Source organism: Saccostrea cucullata, unplaced genomic scaffold (assembly GCF_032062105.1).
Source record: "Saccostrea cucullata isolate Sc308-1 unplaced genomic scaffold, CSIRO_AGI_Scuc_v1 ctg3466, whole genome shotgun sequence".
NCBI classification, from domain to species: Eukaryota; Metazoa; Mollusca; class Bivalvia; order Ostreida; family Ostreidae; genus Saccostrea; species Saccostrea cuccullata.
The window spans coordinates 5165-28876 of NW_026937653.1; the positions used below are offsets into that span (position 1 = coordinate 5165).

Below are 23712 nucleotides of genomic sequence, written 5' to 3' on the forward strand. Positions count from 1 at the left end.
TTAGTCAAGTCGGTACTGTAAAATATCATTCAAATTCATGCCTTTCATACCTTGACATTTTAATTCTTATTCCACATGTTTTGTTATATCTTAGTTTATCTTAACATTAAAATATGTCTTTCGGCCTATATATTTAAATTTGAATATAATTTGTAAATCATAAAAAAAGTATTAGAAAGAAATAGAAAATGTGTGGACGGAAAACTACAGACAGACAGATAAAGTGATTACTATAGAGCACCCGATATCATTGCGGGGCCCCTAGAAAACTTACTGAGTCCTCATTTTTGGCAGAATCAGGCCACCCTGTCCATATCTGTTGTCTCTCGGGCACACTAGTGATGGCGTACATATGACTTTTTACCTGTAAAGTTTTAAAGCAAAATGTTTAAAGATATCGGCCAGTCAAACTACATTTTGTCAAGACGGAGAACATGTCGAATGAAATACAGATTCGCTGATGTTTTAGCTTATTACAAAAAAATCTACCTCTCCAATAGTTTCACTTCCAAATTTATTTAACTTATAACGCTGCACTTCTCCATTTTCTGTGAAATTTATATGCAAAGCATATTTTCTATTTAGGGCTTCAGTTAAACTGTAATTAAATGAAAACAGTAACAATGACTGAATCAGAATACACAAATTATTCCTCTAATATATATTTTTATTGCTAATGATTCTGATTAATTTTTAGAATATTTATCTGTCTTCACTTACTTTTCAATCCCTATTTGAACTGCTGGTTTGTCAAATATGGGATTGGAGGAATCGGAAGTTGATAGAAATAATGTGTTCTCTTTCGGAAGATAAAGATCTCTAAGAATTTTCTGCAAATATTATTTAATATCAGACTCATTAATTTTTGTTATATTCAGACGAAAAATACTCCTTATGTTCTTTATATTGAGAAACAGTCAATATAACTGATATAAGTTCTTTTGAGAAACATTGGTAATTTCAATTTATGACCAGCAAACAGAGTTTTCCCATACAGTAACACTCGGCTATAACGAAGTCACGTGTTTATCTATATCCGTAATTCGTTATAACTGTACAAGAAACTCATTTAATTTACAAAGCTGGGGCTCCAAGATAACTTTGCTGTATCTGTGAATTCGCAATTTCCGTGTTCGTACTAAACTAGTTTTACCGTATTTTCAAATGACTTAAACTAAAAATCAGATTAAAACATGTTCCCATCAACCTTTTACAGCTGATCTCAGATAACTTACATCATCCCCCACTCTTATCTTCTGAGTATTCCAACCTCTTAAGATCTGTTTTTCTGGAGATACTCCAGTTTTCTGAGACAAAAGATCTTTTATTGTCCCTGGAGAAAAATTAAAATATGATATATACAAATACTTGGATAAATTTATATATAAATAAATGTATGATGTACCAATTCCAAATATTTACATGTACTGTGTTTTTCTAGTAAGCCAACAGTGAAATTGATTTGAATACCATTTTCATGTATATTCACGTGTAGAAATATAAACGGAAAACTCAGCTTAATGTTACATGTTCTTTGATTTAGATATAACGACAAGATGGTTCCGTGTGTGGATGCAATAATTTATAAGGGTATCAATACGAATCGGTTCAACCCTACAATAACAGTAACATATAAGCACACACACACACACACACACACAAAACAATACAAAGACAATACAAACAGACATTCGCATCTTTAACACAACCATTTCTAGTTCATTGACATAATTATGTCACACTTTACTTAGTTTAATTAGGTCTTTAAACCAATACACATCTTATAATAGAAATAACAAAAAATTACATTAGTCAATCTAATCAAAAGAGACACACTTGTACTTTGCATCAGCACATACCCATTTATGGAATAAGTTGAATTCCTCTAGTCCATTATAATCTCACAACTTCACCTCAGATATAATATATCCCAATTAACAATATGCAAAAATTATAACAAAATTTCAAATCCCTAAGAATGCAAGAATGGGTTAAATTATTAACTTGCTTTTATAGTTTCTCATCAATCTTTATATACATTCCTTATACAGACTTCAAAACTAGTTCTCAGAATAAAGGAAATCATGATAACTACAAGTAATTCCTGCAAATTCTACCTTAGAACCATTCAACCACACTGATCAATAGAAATCAAAGCAACACTCAATAATGGAATAAACCATTCATTACATTACCTAGTAGTCTACCTGGAATACATCATTTAACTAAATAACTGTGTTTAGGTTAATAACAGACACTGAACAAGACAACATAGAGTGTTGCATTGCGCAGCGCTGAATGAATGAATGAATGACTGCATGTAGGCATATTTTCCAGACAGCGCTAGGCCGCTTCATGAAACATGCCTATGTGACAAGTCTACGTGACTCACACACAAAGAATTCACACAAATCTTAAAACATTTCTCAACTGATAGCATACTAAGTACATCTATTAGAGAGAGGTTAGAAAAATACATTATCATTACCAATTTTTTCATTGTCCCCTACACTGAAGTAATAATTTCGATCTCTGTACTCCACTTTAAAATTTAACATCCGGGGTCTTTGGCCACCTCCTGGATGTCTTCGCCCTAGGGATAAACTACTTGTGTAGCGGATGACTTCATCACATCCTGATGCAGAACTGGGATCAAAAAATGCCCTGGAGTCTGTAATGTTGCTATCATCGTCTGATGAAAATGCAGAGTTAGGAAGGGGGATAATGTCCTCAAAATCTGAAGGAAGTGACTCTTCGCCAGTTGGAGATAATCCTCCATCAGATTCCAAAAGTACACTGTCGACTGCTCTCTGTTGCAGTAAATACACAAACACGTGAAAACTCAGAAAAATCATTAAAAAAACAAATATAACAAAAAAGGTCAAACATACATTTCTCATCATATTGATTTTAATTCAGACAATGGATATTAAAATATCCTGATCATCTTTTTTAAAATATTTCAACAATAAATGATTTAAATAACTTTTCAATATAGAATTAAATTCAAATCATTTGACTTCAAGATTTGGATGCAAGTATCAACGTCCTCCAAGGCTGTAAAAGCTCGATATGTCAATTATAAATATTATTTTAGTCGATGCATGAATATACGTGTATTTTTATTATTAAAGAAACTTCATTTTCTTAGTACTATCAAAGCTTATCTTTTTTTAAGCGAAAGTTCTTGTAATTTTTTGGCGTTTCATGTTTGATTCTTATATCCCATCAAAACACATCGGGATTTCAACTGGGTTTAATACCTTAAATATTTGGAACAGAATGTCTGTTAAGTCTCCATCAGCTTGTTTATGATAATAGTATAGTAATTGCACAACAAATATACCCAGACCAAATTGATTGCTACTCCGGATCCACATCCTGAATTGTTAACAACTCAACATATTAATAAATAAATATTTGGATGTGCTGATCAGACCAATATTGTAATTAAGATGTTTTGCGACAAATATGTTTTCAATAATAACAGTCTACAAATCTGTTTTAGGTTACATAGTTTAGTTAAAAGAAAAACACATTTGGTCACGACATAGAGTTCAACAAAAACACACAGATTCTATGTACAATCATAATTCACTTTGCATGTACAGTACGAAGCTGTAAACTCACCATGTTTACAGTGTTCAACTTTAAAGAAAAATGTACCATTCACTGATAATTAAGAATGAAATGTACGCTACTCGGAGACACAATTTCATGAAAAAACTCCATGAGGATATGTTTTATGTGGTTCAACTAACAAACAACTTCAATTTGTATCCAAAATTCAAGGCCCATAACAAGTAATATTTAATTTTACATCCGTTTGAAAATTAAAAAAAAAGAAGAAGTTTAAAATATTTACAAGACTGAACAAGAAATGAAAATAGCCTCACAAATGTTACGTAAGCGCCAAAATTAACTTTTTTATTTGTACTATCTAGAGACTTAATCAACGAGAAAGCTTATTGGTGAGAGTATCTATTCTTCTAATTTGGAGGCTCTAGGCGATACATATTTTTACCTCTATAGCCCTATACCTCTATAAAGATATAAACTACACCTCTATTACAATTTTATTAGTACCTGGGGTTATATTTTTGACATTCTTTCTGCCAGGGTCCCATTTAAAGCCTATCTTTTGAGCATTTGTCCCTACCATAGGCTTATAAAATCAAAAGTAAAACTTATAATGAAGAAGCATCATCAATCTGAATTTCACGCCATTTTGACCTTTTGTTGTAGAAAACATTCATTTTGTAAACGATTCTTTTACTGAAGAAGTTATGTAAGAAGGAAAGTTAAACCGATATTTCATTTGTATCAATTAAAATTATTGATAATAAATAAGTTTTTATTCATTATATAGGTCTGGGGTTTAAAGTTTAATGTACCTTTTTTTTTTTTTACATTTTTAATTGTCCTTTTACAATATATAAAAAAGGATAAATTGGTTTTATTCTGTAGATGACAATCTCTAATACCAATTACAACCAGGAATTGATATGAGTTTTTAAATTGCTTATCTTCGACAATTTTATACGATCCTAGGGAAGGTGGGGGTATATTGACAATTTTTTGTTTGCTACATGAAACAGTGAAAAACAGCTTGTTGAAATTCAAAGTAAAAATGTATTTAACAACAGCTAGCATTTCGACGAGGCCTTAATGAAATATCATGTATATTTAATCTATTAAAAGAATATGTGATATGGCATTAAAGGTGAAAGGTTATATTTAAAAACGTGTACGTGTAAGTAAGGGTTACATTTACTTTTTTTTCTAAAGTTAATACACAGATGACGCTGCTTTTTGGAGCACCTTTGATAAAATTTACTTTGCAAGTAAAGTTTTGTAAAGGCGTTCTTTTTTTCTGACAGTGAAGAAAAAGAAAAAAAATTAAACAGATCCAATTTAGATTATTTCTAAGTATTCATATTTTTTGTTTAACATAACATCATCTCATCGATTGGGAACTTGGTATTGTTGAAAATTATTTAACTCCAACCCTTGGTCTATATGTGATCTGGGTTGCAATGTGTATATAACACACACAAACGAGATCGTAAAAAATCTCAAAAAGAATTCAGAATTTTAAAGGAGTTACATGTAACTTAATTTATGTTTAGGTATTTCAAAATCTATATTATGCCGGATTTTTAAAAATGCAAGTCTTATGTTACCCAAAATTTTAAGCAACGAAAAAAAACATAGGTAACAGCTTTAATAATGCCTTTGCGCTTATAGCACAAGAACAAAGCTGTAATTCATTTTTTCATACATTGGATTTATTTTTAAGAATAATTGCAGGGAATGAACAGAAACCAACAGTACCTGATCCCCTCCCCCGAATTACCCCCCACTTTTATTAATCTTTTTGTAAGAACTTTTATATTGATCTGTTGTAGCGTCAGATATCATTTCCAATCACAATTTGTATACACATTTAGTTGCATAAAATTCATTGACGGCGCTATACCTGTCAATCAAGATTGTGAACCCATGTGATTTAAAATATTGTTTTGGTCAATCCATTAAAGAAAAAATTTCAGTGTGAATACGTTCTATTTCCACTATGGAGGACAATAAATTTGTGTAAAATTAGAATGCATTTTCTTACCCAAACTTTATACAGAGGTCAAAAATGAATTAATAAATAGTGTACGGTGTTTGTATTTTTGTCACTGGGATTGTTATTGTTATAAATTGGATAAGTCGAAAATATCATTATTCTAATTTCAATTTGATTACTTTATTTGCTGTTCTCAAGTACTGTGTTCTGAACCTTATTTTGAGTCAATGTATTCATACGAGTCAACTTATGTATTTAGACGTTTTTGAAAATATTACGTGTTGGATATTTATTACAACAACGTTATCCTTTGGGCATACGCTTTCTCGTAGCCCAAAGTTTTGTCGAAAGCAAATTGATCATGTAGTAAAATCGAAAAATCTGACAATTTTGACTTATATTCTGCAAATTCATGTGCTACAAGATATGCTTCTTGTCTCTATTTGCCCTGCACAAGATTTTTAAACAGCACCTTTTGATGCGTCAGTTCATTTATGTAGAACTAAAGTACATTAACTACATCGATTTGTAATTTTTATATGACAAAGACATTGGGAATGTAAATATTGCAAAATCAATAGACAGGGAGGGGTCATATAGACCGTGTATCATATCATTAATTTCGAAGTCTTCAAATGAGAAGCTGGTCAGTAACGATCAAGACAGCAAAGTGTCAAAGTAGCTCCCCTTCCTTTAATTATGTTGTTCATGCAATGGTATGCTATACAGTAAACAGATATTTCCCTCCTCCTAGAAGTCACATTGCCCTCGCTTGTTTGCTAGCGCGTTAGCCACCGCCCATATATATCAGAATATCTCGCGATACCCAAATTTGGTCAAAAAGAATTAAAATTCCACAGACATGCCTATGGGGGAGTTTATTGATATGCCCTCCCCCCTTCATCGCCCCCTTTAGAAATATCCCTGGTTCGCCGTTGACATTTCATACACACTCCCTAGCTCACGAGAAAAACAAATAAATCAAGAGAACTTAATAGACTCTTATTTTAATTTAATTTGCAACATCCATGTAATAATACCAATAAAATCTTATTTCTTGCAGGTTATTTGTTGATGCGGGATAGGGTTGGGAGCTACACACACATTAATGTTTTATCAAGGTTACAAGTATTTGTTGAAATATCAAAGGCGAAACATAGGTTATCATACTTCATTTATCAGTTTATAAATTAGAGTTATATTTATTTTCAAATTGGGATCGGAATCCCTCTGATTGAGATTCGTTTCATATTCATTTTCAGATTTGGATTCGATTCATATTCATAAACATCTCTTTTAAGACCCCTCTCTACCCTCAAGACCATCATCTTAACATTATACATTCTACACTATCTTAAGAAGCTTTCAAATTAGCTTCATCTTATCTGACCAACTGGTTCTTCAGAAGAAGTCAAAACTGTGAACAGACGTACGAACAGACAGACAGCAGGACGGACGGACGACGAGAAAATGTTATCAGGAAAGCTTTCTTGAATCTTTCGCTCAAGTGAACTAAAACATCAAAACTCATAATTTTCAGCTACAGAAGGCAGAAAAGTCGCATAATGTCCATATGGCGAAAGAAAAATATTCATAAAGGCCCCAAACACCACTACACTCAATATGCGTCCCACTGATCGACGCCATTTTTAAACTTTTTTATGATCGAAACTTTTTGTAAAACAAACATGGAACATACATGTATTTTGAAAAAAGAATACACTCACATGAGATGGCACCTTCTTGGATCTTGTAATGTTTGCTACCGTAAGCTCTAAATAATGAATGGGATAATTTAAACCACAACAGCCAATCAGCATCTGAAATTAGAACACGGGAGAACATAGATATAATACAAGTAAGGGAACAATGTACATGTTTATCGAAAATATACTGAAAGGGAAAACAAACGCAGGGTTGCATAATATTCGAAAATCTTTTGACTGCATGTCCGTAAAATACAAAAAATTGGTCAGATGAGAATAAGAATTACAGTGCCGGATACAACCTATAACCAGAGGGAACCCAAAGCGGACCACAGGTTAGCTGCCCTGGTTTGCTCGAGGTCAGCTTCAGTTTCTCTTTCAGGAATATTGAGACCGCTCTGGGTGCGCCTTGGGTGCGCTTTGGGTGCGGCTCGGGTGCGATCCGGGTTCGCTCTGCGTTCGCTTGGGGATACCTCAGATCTGGGTCCACAAGAGAGAACTTTACCGTTATTTGCCGCCAGTAAGCCCCACCTCTTATTTACGTTAATTAAGTAGTGAAATCGGTCATCGTTTTGCGGCGATCGATACATGTACACTGTAACATGTAAACTGTACAAGTATACAATGCCTTAATAGAGTAAGTTGATTAATTTTCTATGATTCAACTCTACATCCGACGTTGATTTATAATTGATTTTCTAGATTTTTCAGCTCTCGGAATTTCGATCTCGAAAATTTCCTAGTTACAGGTTTTTAACAGCAGGTTAATAGAAATTTATTTTTCTTTACTTATAACACAAAAAACGATGATAAAAAGGGGAAGAAAAGTGTTTAACTTATTTTCAATATTTCGCATGTAGAACAATTGAAACTAACAAAGGCATCTAAATACAGTACCGACCAGACCAAACCTGATACCCAAGCAGTCCCAGAAGTAGAGATTATTATAGTTAATTAATATTTTCAGAGACTGTATATTTACACAAATGTAGTTAGAATGTTATTTTAAATAAAGTTATTGAATAAGGAAGTCGAGAAAAAAAATTTATACCTAAAAATAAACAAGTATATAAGAAAAAAATATCTACAGGAAGGTCTATTTTATTATTTAATGTAAACATATGTGCATTAAAAATTTTCATTTGCACTATTTAAAAATAGTCAATATTCAGTGAGATATAAGATTTTTAATTGAAAAGGTTCATGTTTTACGAGTACCACTCTAAAGGGAATTGCATGCAACCCTATAATACAGCCTAACAATTTATTAAAGCCATATATGGCGTATGTGAAATGAAAATTTTTAGAATAAAATTTTTGGAACTTATTATTTGTATCATTACTTAATATAAAGATAGAACTTTTCCGTAAATTACAAAATCTAAGTCAATTGCGTTATAAAGATATTACAATTTAAATTTGATTCTCGGAATTTTCTCCGTATCGGAAAAAAATACAACATTACACATTACAGAGATGATAAAATTGTATTTTTAGATGAGACGAGGTGTTCTCCGTGTTCAGAGTTATACGAAAAGCTTTAATTTGAATGTATTAACTATATTTCTTTACTTAATTTTGTATTTTCAAAAATATATTATTTTGATCAGTTACGCCATATATGGCTTTAAATGACCATAAAATAAAATTATGCTACCAATGGGGGATTTATTTATGAATTACCAGTAGTTTTTAGTTGATAACAAAGTTATCAAAAGAGTACATTTATTTTATAAAAAAGAGTTTTAAATGCCAGGAATCGTGATTTCTTTTTTTGTTTTGCTTGTGTTTACATGCACCTTGCCGATTAATGTTTATTAAATGGTATTAACACCAGCGGTTTTAATCGCCTTAGGGTAGAAAATCTGTGTATATTATTAGAATGATTAATTTTTTCCCCTAATTTGTTTGTCTTCATTTATGGCAACCGATGCTTGATTTATCTTTTTAGGCATAATAAATGTTTTGCTCATCTTTCTTTTCACTGAGATATGGGGTAAAACATACAGGTGCCCACATCGCAGTTTAGTTCTTGAAGCCTTTTATGTTAACAAAAATATTTGTAAATCAGCTAAAAAGTGAAATCATCTTTTTTAAGAACAATTTTATCAAAATTTTTACACCGTTCCTATTCATGAACATAAATTTTATTTTCAATTCAATTCTGAATGTATAAAATACAAAGGGGGATGTCCACTACTTATGATACGACTTTCCTGGATGTCTATTACTACAGTAAAACTCGGTTATAACGAAGTCACGGGGACCTAGGAATTTACTTCGCTATATCCGTAATTCATTATATCCATAAAAGGAATATGTAAAATTTGTATAGCTGGGGATCCAAAATAACTTCGCTATAACCGTAAATTCGCTATACCCGTGTTCGTACTAAACGAGTTTTGCTGTACATACAAAGATTATAAGCAAGATATAAAATGACTTTCAAGCAAAATTATGTTAAAAAAATCATATAAAACATTAGTAACCTGTATTGATATTTTTTATTGTAACTGAGTACCTTCCTTCGTATATAGAAATTTTGCCGACAAATTTGAAGTAGGAAAATCCCATCTGCATAGCAAACCAATTGTGCACAAATAAAAGCAATGAACAAAATGTATTATTTAATGACATAAGAGTAAATTATTTTCTACGTTTTCTGTAAATAGCTATCAAAAATATTGGAGTTGTACCAATGCAATCATAAACGTATAGTATATCGAATAATCCCCTAGGTAAAATATATTTCTGAAATGTATGGTTCGACCTCACACTTGTGTTTTAACGATTCAATTTTCTGCTACATACTGTATAAATCTCAATCCTTGCACAAAAAAAACCTTGATTATCTTTTTACACCCCTCCTACACTTCTGTAGACATTGCTTATGTTCATGCTAATGTTATATGAACCAAAATTTTAAAATCTAAAACAGCTAAATCCAGCTTCCGATTTACAGCGAGTAGACCCCTACTTTTATTCCTACATGTGGGTGTGAAAGCCTTCTTCCTTCAATAAATATTAATTCAATTTGTTTCTATACGCGTACTGTTCAATTTTGACCTTCACATTCATGTAATGATTCCTGGCACACTATCTAGAGTCAATTTCAGCTGCCTTTTATAGTTCCATTGTTTATTGCATATCATATTTCTGAGTTAGCCCCGCCCATTAAACTAAGAAACCCCGACCACTGGGACTGCTTTCTGGGACAGCTGTAACTGCTGGCACCGCTCTGGGACCGCTGTGGGATTGAATTGCTGTGGGACTGCTTTAGCAGTCCCAAAAAGTATAGCAGTCCCCAAAAGCATTGCCCAGGACTGCTCTAGGGCTGCTTCGTGTTCGGTTTGGTCTGGTCGGTACTGTAAAATATCATTCAAATTCATGCGTTACATACCTTGAAATAATAATCGTTATTTCTTATGTTTGGCTATATCTTAGTTAAACTTAATTTTAAAATATGTCGTTTGGTCAATATATTAAACCAACATTCCAAATTTGAATATAATTTGTAAATCAAAAAAAAGTATTAGAAAGATAAAGAAAATGTGTGGACGGAAAATTACAGACAGACAGACAGATAGAGTGATTACTATAGGGCACCCGCAAATCATTGCGGTGCCCCTACAAATCTTACTGAGTCCTCATTTTTGGCAGAATCAGGCCACCCTGCCCATATCTGTTGTCTCTGGGGCACATTGGTGATGGCGTACATATGATTTTTTACCTGTAAAGTTTAAAAAGCAGAATTTTTAAAGATATCGTCCAGTCAAACTACATTTTGTCAAGACGGAGGACATGTTGAAGGAAATACAGATTTGATTAGGTTTTAGTTTATTACAAAAAAATCTACCTCTCCAATAGTTTCACTTCCAAATTTATTCAACTTATAGTGCTGCACTTCTCCATTTACTGTGAAATTTATATGCAAAGCATATTTTCTATCTAGGGCTTCTGTTAAACTGTAATTAAATAAAAACATTAAAAAAATGACTGAATCAGAATACATAAATTATTCCTCTTATATACTTTTATTGCTAAAGATTCTGATTAATTATCAAAATTTTTATCTGTCTTCACTTACTTTTCCATCTCCACTTCAACTGCTGGTTTGTCAATTGTGGGATTGGAGACATCAGGTGTTAATAGAAATAGTGTGTTCTCTTTAGGAAGATACAGATCTCTAAGAATTTTCTGCAAATATCAATTAATGTCAGATTCATTAATTATTGTTAAATTTAGACTCAAAGCACTCCTTTGTTTTCTATATTGAAAAACAGTCAATTTAATTGATATATGTTTTTTTTTAAACAAAAAAAAATAGTAATTAGGTCTTTCCACCTTTCTGTGGAAAGATCTATTGAAATTCTTTTGCTTATTAGGTCTTTCCAACTTTCGAAGAAAGATCTATGGTATCCTTCTGTTTCTTGTTAAGGTCTTCCAACTTCCTCCGGAAGACCTTATTTTTATTCGTCGGTTTCGTATTATTAAGGTCTTCAGTCTTCAGCGGGAGACCTTTTTGTTATTCTTCGGTTTCTTTTTCATTTTCTATTACCTATTATTAAGGCCTTCCGTCTTCACGGATGACCGTATAGGGATTACTGTTTTTGCTACTTTTATTATTATTATTCTTTATTTTTAGACGAAATTTTGTGCAAGGGATTTCTCGTAAACTACAAGGTGGATTTCAATTTTTTTTTAGGAATTATATGTCAATCATTATATGAATTTTATATAAAATTCCGTTCCTTGGAATATTCGGTTACAGTTCCAAGTTATGGGCAATTTTCTGATTTTAAAATGCATTTTTGTCTTCGAATGTTCACGGGATTGGCTCAAGATATTCACTGGAGACTTCTTGGAGATGATAGATAATGAGAATTAGATGTTCAATTTTGCCTTTGTTAGCCTCGTCAGTACTTCCGGTCGCTACAGGAAGCGAATTAAAAATGTGCTGTTTTACAACTTTTTTGTTTTCCAATATTTTTCTTTGATATAATAAATTTTAACGGGGACCCTACTGGAAAGGCCTAATATATAATTTATTTTAGAAGTGATCATTCCACACATTAGATATCTGAAACGGGTCCAAGATGGCGGCTGTCTCAGTAAACTCCGTCATTAGGCAAGTTGGGGTCTAGAAGGTCAGCCGAGCGTTTGGATAAAAGAAACTTCTACCATAAATATCATTGACATGTAAAGAATTCGATGGATTTTCACGTCTTAATTACGTCGCATTTCTGTTTCAGATTATACTTTAAATCCGAGGTTTCCTCAAAAGCCTATTAGAAAAGCTTTTGTCTGAATATTTTTGTAATAAATACAAGTTATTAAACATGAATAATTTTAGAATCCATGACCGTTGAAGTGCAAGAGATTTTTCAGCGTAACATTTGAATCTTTTTCATGAATCTGTAACTAATCGGAAAAGTCTACTTTGGGGTAAACAGGATGCAAAATTCGTGGAAAATTTTACCGAATTCACTGCTTTAATGTTGCTTGGCCGTATACGATATTATATCTGTACAATGTGATAATTATACTTTCTAAAGCTCTAAATTCAAGTGTTAAGAACATACATTTCTAAATTTTATTGAAACTATTACATCCATTCAATAGATCAAACATATCAAATGAATAGCCATAAGAAATACTTATGACGTTTGGCTCGAAAAAAAATGTACTAGTATCATGACACGACGTAACTAGTAGACAAATGACAAGAGAAGTGCAGTCATAGATACCATTGGCATGCCTGTATATGGAGTTGCAATGAATATAAAGTTGAATACATATCGAATTAAGAGTGAAGAGTATTATTATTTCAAAAGTAATAATTATCTTTCCTAAAAACTACTCGTAAATTTCAAGTAACAAATTCCAAGGTAATAATTATAATATGTAATATTCTTGAACAAAGTTTTGCAAGCTAGTTACGATTTTATAATTCCACGCTGGATTAATAAAATGTACTTTATGTTAGAATCAAAAAAATGTTAGAATCATGACATCGCAAAATGGGGTTCCCAAAGGTGTAATGGGTAATGAATATTCACATCAGCCACCCAGGTTCAATCCCCCATATGTCCGAAATCAATTTTCAGTTTGAGTTTTATTTTTTTTTTCAGAATTAGACTGAAGAGCAATTGTGCAAGGAACAAGTTTCGTTTCTAGTTAAGGTCTTCCATCTTCACAGAAGACGTTATAGTAATTCTACTGTTTATTATTCTTTTTTGACAAAATTTAATGCACGCGGTTTCTCGAGAACTATTCAGCGGTTTTCTATAATACTTTCACTGAATATGTGTAAGTACTTTAAGTTGTTAAATCAGAAAAAAAAATAGAAAAATCCCTTCCGGTGCCAATTTATTGGCAATTTCCTGATTTTGAAATGCAACGTTGTCTCCCTCTTTTCTCGAAAATGGCTGAATATATGAAATGGCAGACTCATTGGAAACGATAGCTCGTGACTTTCTGATTTGTAGAATTACCTTTTTATCTGTCGTCAATACTTCCGTTTGATGCGGGCTTCAAATAAAAAAAAATCGTATTTTCTAACTTTTTTTTGTTTTCCAGTATTTCTCATTCATTTTTGGAATGATAATAGAAACCCTTTTCTTAATGCTTAACATATGATTTGATTGAAAATTGATAATCGAAACTCTAGATATGAACATTCAAAAATCTGAAGCGGGTCCAAAATGGCGGCTGTCTCTGTCAACTACCACATCTCGCAATAGGGGTATACTGAGTCAGCTGAGCGTTTGCTTGAACGATGATAACATAAGGATAAATGAAATATAAAGGAATATTTGATTGTCACGTCGTAGTTACGTTTCTATTTTGTGTCAAACTAACGTCTTTTTTAATAGGTTTTGGCTGATTGTCAAAGTAGAAAAAGAAAAGACTAAATGTGCAAATGAAATCCGATTCCTAATATCCTTTTTTTGCACCACGAAATCACAGATCTTCAATCATTTTTATAAGTAATACTTTAGATAATTAAGATAATATAAGATTTATTTAAAGTCGGGTACATCAACAAAGAACATTACCTCTGAAGAGCTATTTTCCGACTACATAATAACATAAACTACAACAATCATACATAATGAACAAGAACAGTTTTTAAAAATTATATCACACTACTAAAATATCACTATTCCTCCGTGGTGCTTTACATTGACATAGTAGTCACTACATTAAAACTGACAAACCGATTATAACTTAAACCATGTTTCCTAGTTTCTAAAAATAAAGTTAGCGACAGGCACAGCAATTACAACAATTTCCTTACCGACGATTTATGTTGGATTTAAACTGGTAAAAAGAAGTAATATTTTTTAAAAGATTCTAGTAAAGAATTCCAAAGTTTTGCAGACTCATATCTAATAGACTTCAACCCATATGGTGTTGTTCTCGTTTTTGGTAAAACAGCAGTTTTCGTGTTTCTAAAAGAATAAGGTGTTTCTTTAATATGAATAAAATCATGTAGGTAAGAAGGGCTTTGTTTGTTTAAAATCTTAAAACATTCTATGGCTATTGTTTGAATACGCCTGAGCTTGAGGCATGGTAATCTTTATTTGTACAGAAGATAACTATATAATTTTTTGTAGTCATCATAAGCAAACCGCAGTGCTCTTGGCTGTAATTTTTTCCCATTTTTCTTGTTTCTCGTTACCACAAAAATCCCAAACTAATGGACAGTTGTTGAAGTTTGAGATGATAAATGTATGATAGATGGTTAGTTTTCCTAATTTGGTCTGGTGTACTCCTATTTTTTTTACACAAAACGGTATATTTAATTGTTGTGAAGCTTTTTTTTTTTTACAAATGTTTGAAATATGAGAGCTAAACTTAAGCTCAAAATCTATAGTAACACCGAGTAATTTTACTTCGTTTTCCGGATGAATAATATTACCATCAATTTCAAACCAAATGTTTTCCTGTTTAGTTTTCTTTCCGAGACATATAGCTTGAAATTTATCAAATTTTATATCAATACATGGTAACAAATTTCTGAAGCAAATTTTCTAGAATTAATATTTTTTCGTGTTTAGTAGCAGATTCTCTCTATTTAGATAATTCTAAATGTATTTTTTTCGTGTGGCGTCACAATTGATTTCCCGCACTCGGAAAATATAAACGTGAAGCGTTTTTATCATGCTTACGTCTATTTCAAAGATGTTCTGTGCGATATTGAGGTAAGTTTCACCCTGTGCTATATATGCATTAAACAATTACTATAAAGGACTGACATTCAATCGTTTTTTTTAACATCTATTGACAGAATTTTTTTCTCAATGAGATTTTTGTCGTTGAAGCTGCCTTGAAAAATGCAGAAATTATCCCACCCAAATACTATATAAGAAATGAGATTTGCAATAAACGATGGAACTATAAAAGGAGTAGAAATTGATTCTGGGTAGTATAACAGAATTCCTAACATGTATGCAAAGGTCATTTATGAACAGTACGCATATAGTAACAGACTGAATTAATATTTATTAAAGGAAGAAGGCTTTCACACGTACATGTATGAATTTAACTGAACATGAACATTTAATCAAAATAATTGGGTGTATCAATAATTCAATTTCTTTTTTTTTCTATGATTTATACAGTTTCCCATATTTGTTTTTAATACAGAACATTAAATTGAATTAATTATTTTTCAACAGTAAGAATTGGCTGTAAATAGATTTCGTCATAATATAGCCAGTTTCCATACTATTGGGATAGTCAAAAGGAATTTTTTGGGTTGAAAAAAATTCTTTGTTAATTTTGCCAAGTATTAATTTTCAGTCAGGATTATTTTTATTGACATTATTTAATGTAAATAATTTAATTTAATTATTGTTAATTGTTGTTGTTGATTTCTCCATCTCTATGATACTTAGTTTTATTGATAAGTGTTTTTATTTGTATATGTTAGAATGAACATCTGTAAATCACCAGAATGGGAACCTCAGATTATGTTCAAAATTAATTAATCCTGACAGAAATTCATACACACTTCATTTATCAATTTTATTTTTGCATTACATACCGGTAGATTGAAATTAGGGTCATTGTTGATCAGCATGTTCAATGATGTGAAACGCTGATACGTATACCGAATTGATATGCACTCAAGTCTGACTTTCTGCGCTAATGCGATTGAAACCGCGGATGTTGATACCATTTTATAAACATTAACCGGCCAGGTACACGAAAAAGAAATAAATCTTAATTCCGGGTATTTTTAACTTTTTATTTAAAAATTAAGTGTACGTTTATGATAACTTGTTTATGAATTAAAAACTACCGGTTATTCATTATAAAATTCCCCAATGATTATTCACTTCGCTTAAGTTATGGAAGAACGGTAGATAATTTTTTTTCATAGTCATTTAATTAATTGTAAAGCTTTTTTACGGTTGCATGGAACACTTTTTAGTGCGGTGCTCGTCAAACATGAAGCTTTTCAATTAAAATCTTAAGTTTAACTGTAAAATGATTATTTTGAAAATAGTGCCAATACAAATATTAAGTGCACATAGTTTTGGATTAATAAATAAAAATAGCCTACATGTAGTTAATCTTTCTCACAAACCTGTAATTTATTCTTAGAAATAAAAATCCTCTCATGACTTCCTTATTTAATAATTTTATCAAAAATAACATAAAAAATGAATTGTTAGGCTTTACTTTAGGGTTGTATGAAATACTTTTTAGCGTGGTACCCTTAAAACATTTATAAGCTTTTCATTTTAAATCTTAAATCTAACTGTAAAAGGATTATTATTAAAAAGTGCCAATGCAAATGTTAAGTGCACATAATTTAGCATTAATGAATAGAAATAGCCTACATGTAGTTATTTTTTTTCATAAACGTGTTGTTTATTTTTAGGGATAAAAATCTTCTCCTGACTTCCTTATTTAATTACTTTATTAAAAAAAAAATATTTTAACAACATTTGTGTAAATATACAGTCTCTGAAAATTTTAATTAACTATGATAATCTATTCTGATCATAAGATTGTACGAAGTCCTTGTTTTTTTTTAATAGTTTAAACGCCTCTCTGCTGCAAGTAAACAAAACAAATTGGGACCCTGCAAATTCAGAATACACAAGGGGTGGAGCTATCATGTCACTCAGAACTTTTTTAGCATATGAGTGAACAAATCAGAACCAGAAAGCAGTCACAGGGACAGCTGGAACTGCTTGGTCTGCTTTTTAGAGCAGTCCAATGCAGTCCCAAAGCGATCCCACAGCAGTCCAAGAGCAGTCCCAGAGCAGTCCCAGAGCTGTCTCAAAGCAGACCCTGGGACTGCTTGGGGGTCAAGTTTGGTCTGTCGGTACTGTAAGGTGAAAGAGGCAAAACTAAAAAGGGGTAATTATTTCACTGTATACAGCATCCTACAGGCACCAATTCGTTGATGTAAAATCTTGTTTGGGTTTTTTTTGGCATCTATGTGCACTTTATATCATTTTTATGTGCATGCATGAAATAACCTATAAAAAGCATACTATTGTTTACTGGTAGTGATCACAAAACAGTTGGACTTTAAAAAGTTTTGTAAAACAGAAAACCTTGATCATGACTTTTACTTATCATGGACCAATTTTCAAACAATTAACATTATATGTATAAAATAATTGGTATCAGAATGTTAAGGAAATAGAGAATATTACATACTAAAATCCATATCATATGTCACATCAGCCCGAGTGGCCCCATATCAGCCTGAGGGCTGATATGGGGTCCGAGGGCTGATGTGACATATGATATGGATTTTAGTATGTAGTATTCTATTTATCATATATTTAAAATACTTAATATGTGAGTTCACATATGGTGGTTGAAGAATGTTTGTGCTTGTCAGTGACATTTTTCTTTAAAATTTGATAGAGCCAATTTTAGGTAACTGGAAAAAAAATTAAGACCACAAATTTCATTAAAGAATTATTTTATATGAATATTTAAATACAATCAAGTAAATTAACTTTTAAACTTAATACAAACGTTACTTCCGGTTTGATATGGCTTTTCAGCCCGCCGGTCCGATACGTGATATGGCTTTTCGGACCGGTGCGTGATATGGAGTATTGTGACGTATTCCGTATCACACCGTGCAGAATCGGTGTATTCACTACTAAGTATATGATAAAATCAATCATCATTCATGTCAAGAAGATAATGATAATTGTCTTATATACTATATAAATGTTTGTGATTTAGTTAAACCCTACTGTAATTAGATTCTTGAAATCCTTAATGATGCATGAATATCATGATCTTGGTATTTTGAATATACACGGTATTTTTTTTTTTTAGATTATTTGACTTTTGTATTATGGCACATATACAGAGTATAACTGAAAAGAAATGAGTTATGCTTAATAATGATTCCTTTTGTGCTGGATATGTACACTAACATGAAGTCATTGGTGTCTTAGGTATATGTTCAACACTGTATTTTTTTTAACTTTTAAGAAGTGAATTCACGGATTTGTGATGCACAAAAAGAAGGATATGGAAATAACGAACAGTTTTCAATCTCAACGTCCATTAAACAATATACAAAATAAGAGCAGAGCAAAAACGGACCTCCTAAACATCAGAGGTGGGAGAAAGTCTTTTCCTGAAACATTTTGATGTTTAGAAGCATTGTAAGTTGATTTATGTTACTGTGTCTAATGTCATTTAGGTCCAACAGAACATTACTTGAGTACATAAATATTTTAATATGTACATAATATGTGAATATTTTTAATTTTTCTCAGAGCAAATGCAACGATTATATAATTGTAAATATACTGATCAAATCTATGTTGATACTTCATATTCATTCTCAGTATTGTACATTGTATATATAAAAATTACTGATACTTTAAACAGAGTGGGTTGTCATTAAATCAAAAAATAGATGCACCTAAAACTGAAGTAAAAGTCACAAATGAGAAAATATTATAAACCATTTTCTGTAATTTTATATAGAGCTCCTAGAAGGTTTACGGGTCATGACCATCCAGCCTACTTAAGATTTATCAAAATTGACTTATCTAATTTTCCAGCTGAACTAGAATTTTACATTAGAATTTAAAACCACTGCTTTCATGATTATAGATTTTCTTTAAGGACAGATGAGACGTTCCCCAGCAATGTTTAACTTTTTTCCAATATTTTATTCTTGAAGATATACAACTTTAACATCTTTATTCAAAAAACATTGAAGTACCTTAGCAGGCATTTGTGCGAGATACCAGAGGATGGTATTTCTTATTACAATCCTTTAGGACAACGGACTTAGTTTGCAAAAATCATATTTTTAGTGCTTCTAATTTTTACAAATACTTAGATACCGGTTTAGAAATCAGAAGATAATTAAACTTGTGTATTTTTTTTCTCATAGATTATGAGGTATATAAAAAACAGATGTTTGGGGAACGTATGGTCTGACCTTAAATTATATAATTTATTTCATTCTTGTTGCATTGTACATATTAGGTATATGAAGTATTGTGTCCATATATTCTGTTTTTTTACTTGATTATTTATCTTTTCTGATATGTTGTTTAAATTCACTGTATTTTTATATTTCAGAACATTTAGAAATTGCATTTTACATTTACTTTTTGTTGCTATAGTTATTTGCATAAAATAGGACAGCAACCTGCATAATCAGAGAGAAACTGACAACTCATTCTGAGTTAAATTGCTAAATTAGATTAACTCCATGTTAATTGAATTTTATCTTTAATATTCTCCACTTACCAATATTGGTATTTGACTGGAGACCACCATTATAATGATCTAATGAGAATCAACTATATATTATAAACTGATAGGTATTCAAAGAGGGGGTCAATGGACAGCCCGTAAAGGGAGGTAAACCTACCTCTTTTTAATATTCCAATATTTTCCCCCAACACAGAGTGGGAATCAAGGTGGATCACTACAAATTCTCATGACTGGTCTTTGAAACCACCATTTATTGCAAAAACATCTTCTTTTTCATTATTAAATATTACCATCTTGAGTTTTGATAATCTGATTCATGCAGGTTATCCAAAGTTATGTATAAATGTGTAAATTAAAAATAATGGTTGATATTCAGAGTCAGAGTCTGCTGACTGTGATATATATTCATTCATTTTGTAATCTTTCCACGTTTGCTTTCGTTATATATTCACTTGTATGATAGGAAATATTTACTATCAAGTAAACTTTAATAAATACATCTCGAGTTTACTGTTAATGTATTATATTTAGCGCGTACGATATTTGGCGAAAATGGATTATAAACAAGTTTGTATGGATATGGATTTGATTTAGTGTATATCTTAACATTCTTCTTTATAGGCGTATACTCGTATGTTTCAGACATTTAGCACTTGTACTTGTATTCGCGGATATTGCTTTACTCAAAAAACGCTAAAAAGAATACACAGCTAAATGTAATACGTTTAAAGTATTTTGTATATTTCAAATAATTATTTTGATGTATTAAAATTTTATCGATACAAATGTTCAAAATATTATGCATCTACTAGTATACATGTAAAATTATTGTCAATTTTACATTTCTATCATACAATTGTTGCAATCTTGCATATTCGAACTGTGTGCCTATATATCTTTGGAAGCAATTTTAAATTGACTTTACTATCAATATTTATGTACATACTTTAAAATTTGAAATGATTTATAAAAGTATTGTTCATTGTTATTCATGCTTCTTGGTTTTTTTCTAGCATCTACTTATTTCTGGTAAATTTCCTGAAATGTGTTGAATTTCGTAAAAAAAAAATAAAATTAAAATCTTATTCATTTTTTGTATTATTTTGATATACATAATTATCTCACTTACCCCCCCCCCCCCCCCGGAAAGATGGAATTTTTTTTTTGGTCAATGTTAGCTTAATAGTCTTTAGAGTTGACAAAACAAGTGCTATTTTTGCAGAAATACCAAGATTAACTTTGTTAGGAGTATACTGATACTGAGATAGGCATTAAACAACGGTTGAAAAGAAAGACGTTCTTAGTTATTTGGTACTCAAGCTAAGCCAAATTAACATGATCATAGTAAATGAATAAAATAGAGGTAGTTCATGCTCTCACATGTATATGTGCAATTCTTGTAACTAACGGACCAAGCGACTTTAAAGCGGTACATTGATACTCAGTGAGCAATTTTTTTTAACAAGAAGCTGCAGCAAAGGGATCACATACTTGGTAACAACGATCAGACAGTTACAGTGTAACTTTATCAAACAGTCCGTCCCTCAACGAGTCTGTCTCTCATCGCATTATTGACAAAAGGGGATCAAGGGCTGGCGCAACGGGCGTGCACCACCCCCCCCCCCACCCCCCACCCCCCCGTTTGAATTTTTTTAATATATAAAATTTATATGTCCATTATCCTAGTATCAAGGGAAAAAACATATGTCATTTGTTAGAAATTGTCAGCTTCCGGGGACTTTTCAGACGAACACCCACCACGGCTTCTCCCTTGACCAACTGGGGGGTTCAGTGCAGTGCCTGGATCCTCCCCCTTCCTTCTACTGCGTCTTCGGACTCGAAATTTCTGGATCTGCCATTGTACTAGGATACATTTATGTCAATTGCTGACATTAAGATTGTGTATATTTAACATTCTTTTGTTAATTGCATTGTTGCAGCTTTGATTGAAAAGTGTCTATATTCGAGATCAAGACATTATAAAAATAATCTTCCGTCAATTGACGATGCTGTCTAAGTGCATCCGAGTTCCCAGAGTTTGCAAAACAATTTTTTCACTTCATTATTTTATGATGTTTTGTCCGTAGCCCTACTCATTGATAGTATCAATAATTCAGAACACAAAATACAAACATAAATTAATGCGCTGCAAGGATTATATATCAATCAAAATTATAATTGATACGTTCATTGTATTACAAAACATATTGTAGAACCCTGTAAGATATATCTATATTAAAGTAAGGGATTTGTATAAAAAGAGGAAGTTACTAATTATAAGATATCAGCCAATCAGAGCAAAGCATTCGTGCATATGCTTAATTTCTTATTGACTTGACCAAGCAGTCTGTTCTAGATCAGGAATGTATCATTATACTTTAGTTTTAAGGCATTATTTGTTGAATAGTTTAAAAGGCTATATCATTAGTATATCACTCTCATTGACAGGTCACACGATTGTAAGCAAATGACTATGTATTACGTCTTTTTTAACCTGCCTCAAACTACTAGTTGTTAATGATTCATGCAAACTACTAAGACGATCAAATTTCTATATAGGTCAAACAATATAAGTATCCTTTCATAGAAGTATAGAGGCTCATTACAACGTATTTGTAATCTAATTGTGATCAGCTCTTCACCATCAAAACGTAGGAGAGGAATCAAAATGCAATTTGTTATGCTATTGCGGAAGAAGATAAGTTTACATGTACTGCTGTTAAGAAGTATCAACATATTTTAGTTATAAATACTTACAGTTTGGAGATGAATTCTCCATATAAACAGTAAAATCTCAAAAATCAACAGTAAAAATCATTCATAGTGTACCTGAGGTCATGTCTTGTTGTATTTCTTCAGTAGATATACAATGATATATCAGGCCAATCGATCTGTAGAAGTTTGATCAACATGGCAGCAGGCTCAAAACGGAACGAGGAAAATTCCGTTTTCCAATTTCATAAAAATAGAAAAGTGTTAAGTGGTGTGGAGTAAAAGAGACGTAGAATCTAAAACAGAACTGATCAATGTCACAATGTGACCTTGTCAGCAAATTCTATTTATCGTTTAGTCAAAGGCGGACATATGTCTTTTTTTCATACTGATTATTAGGCCAATATTTACACTCTGAGTTGTTGACAGACTTTTCCGTGTTATCTATTTATTTATTTATTTTTATGCATAAAATATTTTCCTCTTGTGTTGCTGAAATGTAAGGTAGGATCAATATTTCCATCGGTTTTGAACATGGAATAAAAACAGTAGTAAAATAGTTTTAAAATGATTTTGGTATAGAAACTCTGGCAGGTGCGTCGCCCAGTATGAAAAGGCGTCACTCGTTTGAGTCTATAAGTGACACAGACTCAAGAAGTTCATGTGGTGAACCTCGGATAATCCTCAGGGATATTAAACACTCGTCATATGTACAGTCTTCAGATTCCCAGTTTTTGTATAAAACCAATACATCATACAAAAATTTGAAAGCGTGTAAGGTTTCTATTACAGATACATTTGATAATTCCTTTTTCAATCCCATGCATCTCTCCTGTTTCAAAATGTTCTGAGCAAAACTGTAAAACCTGTGACAATTTGATAACTAACACTTCTTTCACCAGTAATCTTACTGTACAGAGCTTCTATACCAAAACTTGGGAAAATCCAAACTGCAGATCTAGATCTTCTAATGTTGTCTGTTGAATAAAA

General features: G+C 31.7%; 1 protein-coding gene across 1 annotated transcript; it reads right to left on the minus strand.

Annotated features, from left to right (window-relative positions):
• On the minus strand, nt 1-23100 carry LOC134248598 (FAS-associated factor 1-like). The gene is made up of 11 exons (XM_062731012.1): nt 22840-23100; nt 11366-11475; nt 11135-11243; nt 10919-11008; nt 7300-7392; nt 2489-2810; nt 1236-1333; nt 721-830; nt 490-598; nt 275-364; nt 1-15 (listed from the first exon to the last, which is right to left on the minus strand). Exons 2-11 carry the CDS (start codon nt 11371-11373, stop codon nt 1-3), a joined length of 1044 nt encoding a protein of 347 aa, XP_062586996.1. The 5' UTR covers nt 11374-11475; nt 22840-23100.
• Nucleotides 23101-23712: the final 612 nt, after the last annotated feature.

Bases quoted from the DNA above. Each gene is read 5' to 3' on its own strand.
- LOC134248598 (XM_062731012.1), bottom strand. The intron at 2,811-7,299 runs GTGAGTGTATTC...TTACTGCAACAG, and splicing joins CCAAGAAGGTGCCATCTCAT to AGAGCAGTCGACAGTGTACT. The intron at 831-1,235 runs GTAAGTTATCTG...TAATATTTGCAG, and splicing joins AGATAAGAGTGGGGGATGAT to AAAATTCTTAGAGATCTTTA.